Below are 17,571 nucleotides of genomic sequence, written 5' to 3'. Positions count from 1 at the left end.
TGAGTGTGAGCAATATCAAGATTCAGCCAATTCAGTCAATGTGACATAATAAGCGAGAGAAAATACTAAACCAATATGATCTAAGTCAGAGCCTTCAGTGACTCTCTCAGCAGCTAGCAGGTAGTTTTCAGTCAGCTTTGTTTTTTCCTAATGGTAAACATCTGGTTTTGGGATCAAATTCCTTTGAGTCAGACTGTCTGAGTGTAGTGGAAGATTTGGGATGTGATGTCAGGCACGGCGCTCCCAGTCCAGCACTCTGCTGTGGAACGTGACAGAGAGCAGGGAGGCTGCTCGGAGCCTTAAGACCCATGAAAAACGCCTTTTTTAACCTGCTGTTGGTGTCAGTGAGAAAAATTCTCTCTACTCTCTACTCAGGTGAGGTCAGAGGTCAAGAACAAAAAAAGACTTATTAAAGGTTTGCAAATAAAAACTCATCATAACACCATATTCTTTTCGGTCAAAAAGTCTCTTTGTCTGTACCTTGCGGCATCGCAGCTTGCCACCAAAATCAGTAGATTTGGTTGAATGTAGGTTGAGACCAAAATACAGTGTCAGGTCATCGTCTATTGCCATCAATTTGACACAGAATACTGACGACAACTGATGTTAATATTTTGTTGGTTTGAAGTTGTGTTGTTAAATAACCAAAATCCATCCTCTTCCAAACGTCTCATGTCAACGCCATCTTGATATATGACATACCAACAATCTAGCTGTGAGCAAAATCCAACATCTGCCAAATGTCACAGTGTTAATTAGCCAACACTGGTTTCAGATGTCAACCCGATTTTCATGTCCAACCAAAATTTCGTTAGAGTCCATCATCTTTCTGAAGTTACACTGACGTCTGGGTCCTGCTGGGTGACACAGTCATGCATACAGTATGTAAATGTCATAATTTTGAGCCCATACCATACATGACCGAATGTATCCAAACACCATAGCATTACACCCTCATGTGACTGCTGAACATGTGATTCTAAAATCATGGGCACTAACTGATTTCAGGCTTAACACCGGAACTTGGGATTTTTTTCCCATGCAGCCACACTGATGTCGGGTGATCAGACTTGACTCACAGTCGGCGTTTCAGTACATCCCAAAAGTGATGGATGGGGTTGAGGTCTGTCTGTACAGGCCAGTCAAATTCTTACCAAAATGGGAAAACTCTTTCTTTTTAGAGCTGTAGAAACAGGGAAAAGACTTCCTCAAACTTCCCCAAACTGTCTTTTAAACGACACAGCATTTGAAAGACACTGTAGTTTAAAACATCATGCTTCTCTTACCTTGTAACAAGGCTTCCCAAACTATGACCAATATCCCCAGACCAAACTATGTATCATTTAATGCACACCTGGTGGACAACTGAGTAGGAAAATGAAATAATGGAAAACAGGGTTGAAACATCATCAAAAGATAATGCATGACAAAGGTCTGTGACCAAAACTTAGTGCTGACAACCTTGTTTTTTTTCAACATTCCCATAACAAAAGAGCACAAGAGTGAGTCGTATTTATTCAAATGTAAAAACAGCTGGCACAAAACCAGACCCATAAATGAGTGTTGTGTATCTGAGATCTTTTTCAAATGTGCTGTTAGGACTTGAAGTCCCTTCAGCTGCAACGAAGACACTTTCAATAACATGTCTGCTAGAAAGAAAGAGAGAATTTTTTCCATTTTAGATTCTCTGATCTAAGGTCCTTTAGAACAAGGGCTTTAGAAAACAAAGCAATCGGCCTTGTGTGAACTGGTGCTTTTACAATTCATGTACACAATCTGAGATCTATCAAGTGTACGATGCTGAAGAAAGGTTTATAAAGCAAAAACAGTTTTTCAAGCAACTAGAGTGCAAAATGTGTGAAAACCGCTCCAATGATGCAGTTACACTGACTCTGGATCCTGGTTTCATGCTCAGGGACTTTTGAGAAGAAATAAAGTTAGCTGACATTGGCGAGGCTTTCTGGAGTAACATGTTTTCCTTTGCCTGTCCCAGGAATTTTACTACATCATGTCATCTCTGAAACCCTCAGCTGATGATAACTCACTGTGAAATGTCCAAAGCAGCAACAGCTGCAGTTCACAAGTGTCACTGTTTCTGGCTGGGTGTCTAACCAAAACATTAAAGCATCCACTCTCCACATCAGAGCCAGTGAACTGAGCTGAACCAGTGTAGAGATTTCCTATATCAGCTTTGTTTACCATTCCATTTTACTGACACTATTCATTGAAACAGAGGATATCACACATGAAAGAGTGTGTAAAAGGCTGCACAGTACCCACTTATTTTTAGAGTGGCTTATTATGCTAAGACAATATGATTTTTTTTTTCCCTTGCACTGTCCACTTTGCTTCTGCAAATTCCCCTACTGTGGGACTATCTTAATGTATCTTAACTTTAATCTTTAAGTACTGCTCATATCTGTTCGGGTAAGAACTGACCCAATCTGAGTATTTTAGATTCAGAATAGTCTAAATGATGATGACAGAAAATGAGAAAAGAATAAAAATCATTTTTGTCAGTTGTCTGACACAAGTATAAACATTCACTTTACCTCTTGTCGGAAGGCCTTCCTGAATCCCGTCATGGGCGTCGGGGCGAAGGCTCTGCCAGCCACGCAGCTCACCACCACAGGCAAGCCTTCGGCACAGGTGTCGTTGGACTTCACTGATGTAGCCTGGCCCAGTTTGCAGCTGGACAAATGAGCTTCATTGCCAGTGCAGTTGACAGAGTAGTCCCAGTATGTGGGCTTCCTCCTGCGAGCAAACATTCTGGACAGATGGAGGAGAGAGAGAAGTGATTAATTAACTCTTTGGGGAATAAGAGGTCATTCATTTTCAACAAACGAGATGGTGTTTTTTTTAATATGCGACAACTACTATGTAATCCGTGCTGCTATGAAAGATCATGGTTTGTGCACAGTTATGTCTGACCTCTTTCCTTTAATCATGTCAATACAATTCTTCATTTCAGGCAAGTCATCCTGAAATCTGTGAGTGAATGGGAAAACAGGATTTGAAAGCTGCAGCTGAATCTCTGCTGTTCAAAAATCTCAACTCATAATTAATACATTCCTCAAGGTTTGGACTGACATTATTACACTAATATCAGAATGCTATATCTTGACACCATGAACCTTGACCTATGCTAATTACATTAGCATACTGCATAATTAATACCAAATGCAAAAGGTTAGCCAACAGCTGGAGAGTTCATTATCTTCCATATGAACTTGAACAAACTGGGGTTAATGACACTCTTCCAGGCCTGCTGCGATGCTAATCTCTTGTATGTACAAAAAGGGATTAAAACAGGACAGGCAGCATTTGCTTTTCATTTGGGAGCTGGCGAGTAGGAAGCTGCAGACTGGAGCTGATGTTGTAAACCACAGCCAGAGCACTGGCTCTGCTATCTGAACACAGTTATGAAGCATATCAGGACTGTTCACATGGAGTGATGATTGAATAAACTGATGATCAACTTGAATGTTACTCTGCACTTAACTTTCTATCTAAAATGAATGATTATGCACATCAGTGTGGGCCTTTAAAGGACAGGGAACATAAATTTTACATATCAATGTCAATTTATGTATTTGCCATGGTTACTACAACACAGCATTTGAAAACAACTGTATAATGTCTTCTGCAGCTCAGAGGGAGTTTTGTCAGGTCTGATAACATAACTCAAGTGACATTACCTGAGAAATCTCAGCTTCGGTTGCAAACTCTGGTCTTGGAGTTTAAAAGACAGGGACACTAAAGAGCTGCTTTATGGGAGGTGTAACAGTGTTTTGGAACTTGACCCATACTAGGGACAAGTGTAGAGCAGTTAGTACTTTTTTCAGTAATGAATAATGCAAGGAATTACAGTTTAAGACTTTGTTGCTAATCCTGGAATCCTCTATTATGTTGACATGGTGGGGGGGTTGGCTTGTTTGCTGTGTTACTAGGAGATTGATGGGAGAGTTTGATCAGTCTCAGTTCTTGACATCAGAGGTGTAATGGTGCAATTATGCAGGTGTACAGCGTATACCCACTTCTGGGCAGAGGAATTTTCCAAATACCCACATAAACATAGCTACAGATATGTGTAAGTGCACATCTTGCAGACTACAGGCAATCATGTTACAGTACAGTCGGCTAAGAGGAGATATTTGTTCCCTGACTTTAGTCTTTAAGGAGGTGCTGCCCCACAGGCAATATACAGCAAGCACCCTGTTAAATCGGCAGCAAGCCTGAGGCAGTAAAGCTGCCTGAAGGAGATACACCGGGAACAGATGTCTCACCTATTGTTGTTCCATAACTACACAACTCATGCAGTTCACACACAACTATAGATATGAAGCAAACAAGTAAAAACTGTTTGACAAAGATGATGATGACATCAGATAACAATATTATGGGGGCATGGGACGGGAATGTTGATGAGCACTTGTGGCAGACGCGTGCCTTCAGGGCAAGCAAGGCATGCAGAGTTTGCCTAGTTAAAGCTGAATATAAACATCAATTAGAATGAGGTGGAAGTAATATCCCCCCTTACATCTGATCTCCCATAAAGGATGCCTGTTTACATACATCATGTAATTTACTGCCCACTTGTGGTGGCACCAGGGTATTGTCCCTGCAAGCTAGCTTCACGTTCAGCTGTTGTGCTTTTCATTTCTGTTATTTTCCTGGGTATAACCATGTCCCGTTGACAAAGGCTGGAGCTTGATAAGCGGAGAGGAGAGCAGCTTGGAAGTTTGAGTGTTGAGGTTAATCCTGGGATCTTTGACTGGTGATTAGCCACAGCCAAACAGTGCTGCAAGCAAGCTGTCCCTGGCTTAGCTTCTACCACTCTGAGATCAGTTATGATATTGCACGCAGCATGTGCATGCACAGACGTGTGTGCAAACATTAAGCGTTAGGAGGCCGCAGTAGCAAGCAGCTGCTCGGTTCTGCTTGCCTATCCATAAAAGTCACTGCACGCCACGGGCTTGAGGAAGTATTCAGATCCTGAAAGTTGCAGAACTGAGATGTAAAAATGCTCTATTATAAATAAAGGTTGTGCATTGAAAATGTTAACACAGTGTAATTATATCAAGCTACCCTCAGTCAAAAGAGGAGGAATGGATCCTCCAGTAACTTACTAACTCTTAGCTAGCTTGGAAACATTAGCCACTGCTCAGTCTACATTCAGGAATCACCTGGTCTCGCCGTGGCTTCACAGTGAGGACAGGATTTTTTGCAACACTAATGCTTTCACCAGGTTAGCTACTGATGGAAACTACGAGGTGTGAGGTGTCTACACAAGTCTACACACACCCTACCGCTGCAGAACTATATCTCTGGAGTGCTGCCTGGAAAACACATTTTAGGTTCAGTGTCACTGATACAGATTCCAACACAATATGCATGGTTATTAATATTATAAATGACACAATATTATTATTGCTGTTGTCATCATCAGCTTCACTGTCTTAACACTGTTTAAGAGTCATAGTCTCTGCCGTGCCTCCTGTTTATTCCTTGTGTTTCTGTTTTCTACTTCCTTTCCCCTGCCTCTCCTGAGCTCTTCTGTCCGTCTCTCTGTGTATGTGTCTGTGCTGTGAGCGTGGCGGTCCTCTCTCTCTCTCTCCCCCCCCGGTTGCCTGGTTTCTGATCAGCCTGTTCACCTACACCTACTCATTAACCCAGCAGTATATCAGCCCTGGTGCCTCATCCACTCGTCACCAGATCGTTGTTTCATTCAGTTTGGTTACTACACGTTCACAGGCCTCTTTAAAGTGTGTATTCCAAGCTTTGCTCATGGATGATCCAGGATCATCACCTGCCTGCTCTCTTGCTCGTCTCTTGGCCTGCTGACCAATCATACCACCTGCCTCATCAACCCTCTGCTCCTCTCTGCCTGCTTCACAGCCCATCATCCTGCCCATTGTTGATCATAACATTTATTGGTTTTTGCACTCTGACTTAAGTAATACTCTGGGTTAAAACACTGAATAATTGTAGTTTTGTGGAATTAAATATGAAATCTCCAACTTCAATTCTTCAACCATGAATTCTTCATTTCCATAGTTCATAAATGCATTTAATTTAAATTCAGCATCCTCAAAGTGACTCTGGTTAAAGCTAGACGACACAGGAGCACCACAATCAAAATTATGAAACAGCAACAGCTCTTGGCTCTGTGTTCTTTCGGACAGCCTGTAAAAACACTGGGACAGCCCCATGAAACACTGCACTTTTCATGCACGTTTCATGGGGCTGAAGCAGGAGCAGGCTGACACGTAGATGGAAAGTTAAGGAGCTGTCGCGCTCCGCTGTGGTTACCTAAAGCAGAGGAAACTTCCAGCCCCGGCAGACAGTAAATTCAAGGATAACTCGAGTGCTGGAAGTTTTATGGTATGCCGCGATTAACCTGTGGCCGCGTGGCTGCAAGCTCCTTTGTGTAAGCAAGATTTAGATCCCCCAGCAGTCACCCACACATTACCATAGCTCTGTGGAATGCACCAATGTTGGATATACAGGAGTCAGGCTGGAGTTCAGCTTGAGATGTAAAACATGTAACTTACACACTGGAGGTGTGTATAATTCAGGGTTATTCTAATGTATATATGTATGTATAATGTGTATTAACCCTTTTTGGTGGTAGTATTTTTAAATTAAAACAAATTGACTATTTGTGATTGTTAGATCTTTGCTTGATTTTAATCTGGGCGTCTGCAGCGTTGGATTGCTAGACGGTGTGGAGACACCATATTTTTAAAGGTTCAGTTTTATACTTTGCTGTGAATTCAAGTCCAATTATTTTTACGAAATAGTCTATTTTGACCAAAATGTCCATAAATATGACAGTGAGATTATCAGTGCATATATTTTCTTATTTGTTTGACATCTTAATATTACAAAAAGTCAGTGGGAGTTCTGGTGCTTGCATCCTGATGGCAGAGGACCAGGTGGTAAAGGGTTAAAAATATATAGCTAGTCTGGGTCAGGGCTCTGACGAGCTGACTAAGAACTTCTCCGTTTTGAGTGTCAGGTTGAGGTTGGAAATGTAACCCACCACATAGAAATTATTTCCACTATGAAACTTGACATCCCTCCTCAGAGTTCATGTCGAGTGAAATGTTTAGTTTCAGTTTTAGTTAGTTTTAGTTTCCCTATAAGACGGGCCCAGCTCCAGGTGCACTATGTGTCAGTAGAGTTGTAGAAAAAATAAATTATTTGCAAATTTGGTTTCTAAATTTGGAACAGCATCTAATGAAATAAGGATCATCTTCAGTCTTGCGTCATTGCTTCATCCTGAGGCCTTGTAGAGCAGTGCTTTTCAAACCCAGGGTTGATGCTTTCTCTCTTGTGCATTACCAGGTTTTTCAGATCTTTTTGATGAACTTGTCCCAACTGGTGTCCATTATGCACAAGGAGACAGGAGTCACAAACCAAAAAGACCCTGAATCAAAATACAGTTTTAAGCCCTATGCTTTTTAGTTGGATTAGTTTAGTTACTAGATGTATATTCTTAAAAGGACATCCCACTGATTTTACATGTGAAAATCAGTTTACAGGAGTATTTGAGTACTGGGGTTTGAATGGGCAGGATCTAGCTTAACCCTGTTGAATACTAGACCCTAAAAGGATATCTCAGCCTCTGATACATTTGACCATTCTCTTTTTTAAAATCGGTCTCTTGCAGGTGACCCAACTTTTGGAGGTGCAATACTAAATCAGTGGAATAGCCCTTTAAATAAAATTATGTAGATGGGTCTTTAGTAAATAAGTGGAAATATTGTTGAAAATACTGTTGTCATGCAGGGTATTTGGAATAAACACACAATGCACAGATAGTCAGAGGAAGATGGAGTAAACAGGCTTGTTTGGGTTGTTATTGACAAAGTTGAAAAAGCAAATTGTATCAAATGTGAAAAGAATTTAGCCTCTGTTTGAAGGCGGTGTAGAAATTAAAGGGCATATTTGGAACCTCTGATAGTTACATCATTGTCAACAATAAATAAACATGTTTTTGTATGCATGTTAAGCTGAGGGTGACTGGTTAACATGTAATTACCAATTTGTGGGTAGAGTAAAGAGAACAGGTCAGGGTTTACCATCTGCCCAGAGCAGGACTTTGTCATTATACACCCAACTGAGTCACAACATTTGTTGGCCACATTGTTCCAAACCCAAAAAAAAAAAAAAAAAAAACATAAATCCTGCTCTCCTCTTCAAGTTACTCAGGACCACACATACTGTACCACAGTGGAATACTCACTTGTAGACTCTGGCGTTGTACTTCCTCTCCCCGGGGAAGCCAAACATGCCACAGATGACTCTGCTGTTAAACTGGGTCCAGTCAGTGTTGCAGATCTGCTTCCATTTGCCACCATCCTTGACCTCCACGTAGCCCTCTGTTACAGGGATCCGCTTACGGTACGATGACAGGATTGGTCGTATGCGTGCGTCCTCCACTTGAATATCAAGGTTCTGTGGACAGTATGAAGACAAACATGCACATAGGTCAAGAAACTTGCTCTGGCCACAGCCAGCACAGAAGCAGAAGCCTTGCAACAAATGATGCTTGTTTCTCTTACTGCCATAGAAACTATGTCCGTGTGTTTATGTCTATGGAGTTTACATACCGTATAATATACTGTATGTTCATTTGAGAATACAGTTTATTAGTTCTGCATTCTGTATTCTAGTGAACCCTCATTTCCTGGTTAGACAAACCTCTGAAATCCAATCTGACATGTTACACATCACATTTGCTTAGCACTTCCTGTGTTACATAACATGCAATCAAAGACCGCCCCCCCCCCCGTCCAGACTGTAACCGCGGCTGCTCAGCTCTCTGAGTGCTGCTTGTAAATCTTCTACAGATGCTAAAACATTTTTACAGTCAATCACCTTGTTAATGCTAAACACCGTGACTGACTGCCCTGCGACTGTTTTTGGTCTTAAAAGCCAAAGGTATGAAAGGATTTCCATGGTAATATGTGCAACACATTTTAGTGTCTTGCTGGAGAGCGGTTAATAAAGAAAAAAATGCACAAAAACAGCACTGTGAGCACACGTGCAGTAGGAGATAATTAAGACATTGCCTTTGCTTTCCAAACACCTCATGTCTAAACCACCATCAGCCACAGGCTTGAGCCGGACTGGCCTTGGACAGCTCCACACTCCTGAGACAGAACGCCAGAAGTTTTTTTGTGTTGGTCTCACTAAACGCTTCACTTTCATGAATCCAAGAAGATTGTACGCTTGCACTCCAGTAACATAGATCATACCAAGTGATAAATGATGACTTCCTTAAGCCATTATTAGGGTTTTTCCTCTGTGTGGGGTCTCGTTGTGGGGTCAGTCAAGCTGTGCTGGCTTGGTGTGAGTATTTTTCCACTGCAAGATAAAGTAGTTTAGCCGTACCAACAATGAAGCTCTGCTAACCTGGTGACAAACACATTGCACTTGATATAATGTCTTCACAAAAAAAGTATCCTGTGGGTTCACCAGTGGCCAGGGAACAGTAAAATAAGGCTGATATCTGAAAGGATAAACAGAAACACAGGAGTGAAACTTAACACCAAACTACAGATATTAAGATACAAAAGCACTGAGAGCTGAACACAGAGGCGTCACAAACAGATTTCTCTCTCATCTCCAGCACAGTTTAGCTGCTAAAGGCAGAGGAGGAGACCAGTACAGGCTGTCACAGGTTACAGCTACAGCAGACCTACCTGGGTAAATGAAAAATGTATGTGTGTAGAATATGACATCTTCACATTTTTGTTTGAGGAAAAATTAGACAATCTCCATTAAAAAATGTCACAGTCTACATGACACATTGCTGTCTTTCATGTCTTTCTGGATACTACTACTGGGCGGCTCCACAGTCAGGACTGTTCAAATTCTACACATAATGGATACTTTTAAAAAGCTCTGTAAAGACTTAAAGCTGCACCTATGAATATTTTCATGGCTATGTTGAGGGCTGAAGCTGTCAATCATAATGACGAACCCACAGAGAATTATCAGCAACTCTGCAGTAGTACCCCCAAAAATGTCTGCTAGGTGTGCATGAGAGACTATTTGCCAACACATGAAGCATAACAATGTTGTGCCTACAAATACTATATAAGTGTCTTATAAAGTTGTAACTCATCTCAACCCATCTCTGCTACATGTGAACTTGAGGTAAGTTTCAAAAATTAATTTCAGAAAAATTCTATATGTACAACATTTAGTGTTTTAGCTGCTACAAGTTGTTGTTTGAGCACAATAGTGGTTGTGTTAGCATGGAGTGTTAGTATGGAGTCTTTTGTCACATGTACTATGTTTAAGTGGGCCCCTGTTTGGGCCTCTGAACTGTGCACATGGCTTCAGTGTCTCTGTACTGTTAGATTATATACTATGTTAGTATCAGTCGACTAGAGGCACGTGGAGGATTTTAGTGTTTATGTTCTGATTAGGTATGTTGATCAATTCAACAACTTTGTGGTTTGTAACTTTGATAGGTCCAGTCAAGAATAATGCCTTTATCAATAAGTCTAGAAGAGAGTCATCTTAGCATCTAAGCAACATTCAGTCATCATACTGTCAAAAAAAGCCCAGAGCTTTTCCCCTCAGACTTTTTGGCGGGATTAAATAAACATGTTCTTCTCCCATAGACCTAACCCACATTCTTGTGCTACGTGACAGTGCAGGCTGAGGGGAGAGAGCTGAGTCTGGCTGGGGGGGGCGGGGGGGGGTATTGCTTTGCTAAACAGATGGACTGGTACAACCTCCTCTCATATACAGCCAAAAAGAACCATCAAATAATGAGAAAGAAGGGTTTCCTAAATTGGCATTCGCCTCCAGGGAATGGCGGATGCTACCAGAGTGAAAACTACAAATTATCAGTCTTTCTAACCTCTTCTGTTTTCTCCCAAAGATAACCACATTAATCATTCTGGTTAGAGGCAACACGGTCTGGACAGCAGAGAATATAAAACTGTATACAGGGTGAAATCATGGAACATGATAATGACTGGAAATGTGGGGACGGTGACCTTGTGTGGGTTTACTGGATATACAGTACATGATTCAGTGGCAGTCAGAAGAGTGAGTCTGCAGACTGGCTAAACATTCAGCCGAAAAGGACACTGAGGGATTGCTGTGAACATGCCTGTGCTCAAACATGAAGATTTAATGTCCGATAGACACAGGGACAATATACTGCACCTTTCCCCATTCACAGATTCACTCTACATTTTCAGTACATACAGGAAAGTTTATTTGAAAATCTGAAAAATATTACACCTTTTTATTGAATATTTTTCAAGGTCAGCACATGAGACACCCAACTTGTTTTCTAGGTGGGCTCACGTGTCAGCTCCCTGCCTCCCCCTCCTCATTCCTCTCCAATCCATTTAATTTCCCTTAATTAATTTCCTGTTTAGTGCTGAGATCAGATCAGTCCTCACGTGTATGTTTTCAGAGAAAAATGACCATTTGACTGCAGCAAAGAAGAGATTTCTAACATGTGTGCCTTGTTTTGGCACACTCTGGGGAAGGGGGGTTTAGTGTTTCCTGAGTCTTTGCTTGTCCAGTAGAAGCAGCACAGATGGAAAAGGCATTAGTGGGATGACTTGAACAGAAAAGATGAAGGCAACTCAGCTCTGATTCACAGAGGCTACCTTGAGGTTTTACTGTTCATTTTCTACTTTAGGAGTTCCTTTATTACTTCAAACCATAGCCTATTATCTCAATTTAGAATAGCACCACACTCTGGATACTGAACTTAATACTGAACTTCCTATGTAGGCAAGAAGCCACAGGTACGAGCAGCAAACCGTTCTCTCCTAAAACACTGCAGCTGTCATGTAACATCACATTAGAAATGGAAGAGAAACGGTGGCTCTGTATGAATCAAATTTGGATCATATGACTAAAGTACTGCAGTACTAGCACTGTGTTGTTAAAGTTGCATTGATTCATTCTTTAAAAGAACAAGCTGAGTGTATGGTACATGTATATGTGCCTATAAAGTATTTATCTATTATGTCAATTTACAAATCCAGCAGACACAGAGCAACATTAGCATTCCTTTAGAGTCATGCTTCTACCCATCTGATGAATGTAAGTCCCATACTCAATCTCTTTTCAGCTCTGTTTTGGTCTCCACTAACTTCGGAGAAAGAATATTTGGCTCTGTAGCCGCTACATGTTTGGCCTCCCTTTCTTTTTTTTTTTAAATGTATGGGTTATGAGTGGGATATATGTTGTTTGCTGCCAGCTGCCTGCTGTGGCGTGATAATACACAACTACTTTCACATTGCTCAAAGTCACTTGATCCATTGTTAAAAATGCGTTGCTACAAATGCTGATTAGTTTCACATTAGTTAGCTTTAATATTTGAAATAGCTAAAAGAGGCTCAAACTCTCTATAGAGATGAGGGGTACTGCAGAGTTACAGTAGTTTTCTGTGGTTTTTACACTGCTCACATTAAACAGAATGACATAATCTTTATCTGTGAAATAACTACACAGCAGTGATCAGAAGATGGCAGGTTAAGAAATGAGAGTATTTTACACTGAATATAGCTCGCAGAAATCACACATAAATGAGTTGCAGCATTCACACTTGCTGCCATGACTTATGGCTGTAATAGGGATGTACTGGCATGATTTAATGCCAGCTTGTTTAAGGACCACAGGACATAAATATAAAGAAAAGTACAGCTTGGGAACAACCCATGATTCACATCAAAGCAGGAGAGTCACCGCTATTTTTTAAGTAGTTTTAAGTAATCCTTAATTAAAGACTATAAACAACTTAATTAATCAATTACATATTGCTTAATTGACAAACCCACACAATAATCATTCCCATATTCTCTCAATGCAAATACACATGAAAACCACCATTAATATGAAGTCTTTATTAAAAGCAGAGCAGGACTATTTGTTAACATGTTACCATGATTGATGATTGAGTTTTGGAGAATAACTTCCACCACATTACTGCATGTCCAGAGAATTCCTTTTAACTAAATAGATTACTGGTGGCTGTTTGTACGATTAAAGCTGCTTTCAAGACATGTTACCAGTGTAATAAGAGTATTTACAGGAAACAAGACTACTGAACTTGTGCTGAATAGTTGCCACTGTGCTATAAGTAGTGATCACATGGTAAAGGTTTAGTTAATTTCCCCACATTTCCCAAGATTCTCCTAAAAGGGAAATGTGTAAGAATTGGCCAACTGTCAAATTCATACTAAAAACAAACAGGGAGGAGCATATTTTGTAAAGTGGTATTATGAGACAGGACAGGTCGGGGCTAGCTGGTTGGCATGTTGACTTAGCTGGTTGGCATGTTAATCAGATTGGGCTTAAGAAACTTTTTCCATGGTCCTCAGACTGCTGCTCTGAGGAGTTCCAAACTGGCAACCCTGAAGGACCAGTTCCTTCCAGTTAAACTGGATGAAGGGAAGTCTCTGAAGAAAGGGGGACCGCCAAAAACCAAAGGCTCATCAGTGAGGCTTGGTCATTTCTTTCCTGCTCTTCACAAGTCACTTTGGACACAAACCGCAACTCAGCATCTAGTGTTTTTAGTGACTACTGTATAGAGCCTCAGTCCTACAGTCCACAGTAAAGACTTCACTTGCCAGAAAAGTGCATGGAGCTTAGGAACATATGGTTCCAATAGCGGTCTTCAACAACTCTGTCAGCCAGCAGAAATCACCTCACATCCGCAGCAGAATAAGACGCTGGGTTCACATACAGTGTGGTATTTAGTTACAAGGCTTTTCCTGAGAATGTTAGTGAGCCCGCAGTCATTTTCAGCGATGCCTGTTGTTCTCAACGTTTTTACAAGCCCCATGTCTGGAAGAACGTGTCTAACATCCAGTCCTTTCTCAAGAGGTGATGTTCATTCCGCCAGATGCCACACAAATTGAGGATGATGTGTTTTCGCACAGTATTTACAGAATGCAGAGAATGTTGTGTCGCTGTGTGCATCTCCTCCTTTAGAGTCAATTAAAAGAGCCTTTGTTAACAAACTGAAAACAGATGTTTCACACAGTCGTGACAAACCCTGAACTGAAGTGCAACTCATGAAGACCATGATTGAATGGAACTGAACTGCTTTTTTTGTAGAATTAAAGCCGAAGCGGCATTAAAAGAAGTGAAAAATAATGACTCTCTTGGGGGTGACTGCAGGGTACAAGGATCTGGATGGGCAACACTGCCAGCTTCATTTTGTATTTCAAATTAAAAGCATTGTTATCTGTTGAAAGCAAAGTAAATGTTTGACAAACCCAACTAAATACACAACAGCTGCTTAAACTGATGTACCAATATTCAGAAATGAATGTACCCAGCTGTTGAATTTTTCTCAGAATTTTCCTCTGTTCTGCGATGTACTGTATGTCAGTGGTTTTCACAATCAGATGGTCCCAAACACAAAACCTGAGCACACATAGCTGTTCCTATGGCATGAAACAGCGTACTGTTTGCTAAAATACCTGCGGTGCAACATTAAGAGCAGTTTGTACTGCACCACAGTGGTATAGTAGTAGTAGCACAGTAGTGTAGTAATACAGTAGTATAGTGGTATTAGTCCTTTTGAATGTAATTTGGCAAACACATATCGATCATATTATATCTGAATCAAATAATATGTGTGCGAAAGAAGCCTCAGTCACTTTTTCAGTCATATCCAGTGAGGTGTCTGTTCCAAAGTCTCAACATAACTTGTGATCTCTTGACAACACATCGAACTCAAGATGCACTGACAGCTGTAAATATTTTAAAACAGGACAAGCTTTCAGCCATGCCAGCAGCTCTGTGAGTTTGAGCTTAATCTATTAGCATGTTACAACAAACACGCAGTAAGTCCACCTGCAGCTGATGGAAAGGTCATTAGTTCTCTAGGTGCTTGGTCATAAACCAAAGTATTGAAAAAATGAAAGTTTTGACCTGACAATGGCACTGGATGAAAAGTCTGAGAAGCAGCAGAACTCCACAAAAGTTTTGTGCCAGTGTGTGAAAAATAAGCGAAAAAGTTGAGCTGCTGGAATCACTTGATGAAATGTCAGAGGATCACCAAAGTCATTATGGTTTCTCCTCTGGGCAGCACTGGACATCCACATCCGAAATTAATTGGAATCCATCCAAAAGTTAACAAGACTTTTTGCTAAAAAACAAAAATGTCAAGTATGGTTGAGGATGATGGGAATTTCATTAGGTTTGCAGATACCTGGTCATAAACCAAATTATCGGATAAATTAAAAGTTTGACCAAGAGGTGGGACAAAATGAAAAGTCAGGGGATCAGCAAGGTTATTGGAATTCTTCCTGAGCAGGACATGAATGTCTGTGCTCAAATTTCATAGTTATTGAGACATGTCGGTCTGGACCAAACTGACCGATACTGACATTGTCATTCCTAGCACCACACTAACTGCTGCAAGAAACAGTCCATTAACTAGGTTGGAAATAGTAGTCTGACAAAGCATTTACAGCTCAGTCAGGCTCCAGGGCTTTGTTTTCGATATGAACTCCTCCGTTCACACTGATGTCAGATGGAGACTTAATTTTAGAATCTCCAGAGGCTAAACATCTGCCTGTGTCGTACTGTGGGAATGTGATGCCTCCGGGTGAAAACCTCTACGTAGCTACAGAAACATCTTCCAGCTATGTGAAAAATAATTAAGTAGTTAAAAACATAACAACACAAAGACATAGGGGGCAGCCGTGTATCAGTCCAAGTTCATAGTACAAACGGGCTGAAGGGCTGACAAGGTGATTTATGGCGCCCTACCACGACATGATTGGAGGTTTACAGCAAGGAAAGTGGAAGATTTGACCTTAAGGCCTCAGAGGGAAAAAATGACTTAAGAGAGGAAAATGGAAGCTGTTAAGTCTGCTTGTGGGGACTTCATGGCTGCTTGTAATACTATTACTTGTGAGAGAGAGAGAGAGAGCAGTGGAGAAAGAGAGGGAGGAGGAAAAAGAAGAGAAACGCAGAGAGAGACAGAGCAGTGGAGAAAGAGAGGGAGAAGGAAAAAGAGAAAATGCTGCAGTAAGACAAAAAGAAATAAAGAAGAGATCTTTGTTAATCCCCACAGTCAGCTTTCATCTCTACCTGTTCAAACACAACACCCACAGAAGGTTTGTCAGAACAGGAGGGCAGATTAACAGAGGTAAACGGAGCAAGGCAGCATGGGATGTGGCCTGTAGGTATCTGTTATCATCAAGATCATCTTCTGAGATCACTTCCAAATTTCTCACAATGAGCTGCTCACATGTTATTCTGGCTTTCAGTCAACACATTTCTCTAATTTAAGACCAACAAGGGTGTTACTGAACGTTTTGTTGTAGGAGTCTTATTTACATACATTTATGTTAACCTTGCAACTAACACATTATTATGTGAGTGGTCTTTGTGCCTTCTATAAGTGTTATAGAAAACATTTGAAATGTGGACTAAATATCTGTGGTATTGATGCACTAAGGCTGAAATGTGCTATATAGAAATACATTCAGAAAACTAAGATTTATATGACACTGTAATTGCATCTCTAACCGCAAATCATGAGATACATAAAATGAGAACACAGGACGACAATATAGTTTTTTTTTTTACAAATAATCAATAATCCAGGAGCACTGTCCTTTGCTGCTTTAGTTTTGATTGATGCTGAAATAGACAATATCACCTTTAAATAAAAGTATTACATAACTAAAATGGCTCCCAATACAGCACATACCTCGACAAGGCCAAACAATCCTAGACATGTCTGTCAGATCCAGATGTTATTTGGATATGCACCAAAGTCATAGAGCTCAACACCATTAATAGGTCTGACTTTTAACATCAAAATCCAAACACTACTTCCTGAAGAATGAATAGAAATGCCCTATGTCACATATATATGTGATTATTATTATGTGTGATTACACGTGCCCAACCGGTCTAGGCAGACGGTCGCCCACCCTGAGCCCGGTTCTGTTGGGGGTTTCTTCCTGTTAAAAGGGAGTTTTTTCATCAGGGATGCTCGACAGTTGGGCCTTTATTTTCTTCCAACTCCAGAACGTAACAGACTTTTATAATACCCCTTTCCCGCCAAAATTAGCAGGTATAAGCGGGTTTTTTAAACATGGGTAAACCTGTTAATAAAAGCGGATTTGTCCTCTTTTCCACATAATTTTGTCTTTCTATTTGGACAGTGGACACACACAGATGCAGGAGGGGAAGAGTAAGCTGCTAGCCGCTGCGCTGGTGTAACCATAGCAACTCCCTCACACACCTGCCTGCATGCACACGTCGTGAGAGGAGCAGCATCATGGAAATAAATGACAAAAACAGATTTATGGATATTTCTCACTTTGCTCTGATGGTCATACCCCCCATTCCCCCCCGTAATTCGAACCCTGGTAATAACTGTTATTTTTGTTGAGTAATTACTTTAAGAAGTGACTGGGACATGTTCCACAGTAGAAATTAAGGTTAGTAATATATTTCAAAATATCTTTACAGAGAAGGCCAAAACTGTGACAAAATATAAAAAGAGTTCAACATCATCACCCATTTTCCCTCCATTTATAAAAGCTT

At 40.8% G+C, this 17,571-nt stretch overlaps 1 protein-coding gene across 1 annotated transcript in view; it reads right to left on the bottom strand.

Annotated features, from left to right (window-relative positions):
- The window catches only part of loxl2b (lysyl oxidase-like 2b), a 42,558-nt gene that overhangs the window by 16,353 nt on the left and 8,634 nt on the right, over window positions 1–17,571 (bottom strand). The window contains exons 4-5 of the mRNA XM_071481940.1: window positions 8,252–8,463; window positions 2,553–2,769 (exon numbers count right to left, since the gene is read on the bottom strand). Of these exons, the coding sequence (XP_071338041.1) occupies window positions 2,553–2,769; window positions 8,252–8,463 (429 nt within the window). The remainder of the gene's footprint in view (window positions 1–2,552; window positions 2,770–8,251; window positions 8,464–17,571) is intronic.

This window comes from Trachinotus anak, unplaced genomic scaffold (genome assembly GCF_046630095.1).
Source record: "Trachinotus anak isolate AG129_WGS33_773 ecotype Australia unplaced genomic scaffold, CSIRO_AGI_Tana_v1 ptg000008l, whole genome shotgun sequence".
Taxonomy (NCBI): domain Eukaryota; kingdom Metazoa; phylum Chordata; class Actinopteri; order Carangiformes; family Carangidae; genus Trachinotus; species Trachinotus anak.
Note: the sequence above shows the minus strand (reverse complement) of the source record. Positions and strands in the feature narration are given on the sequence as shown.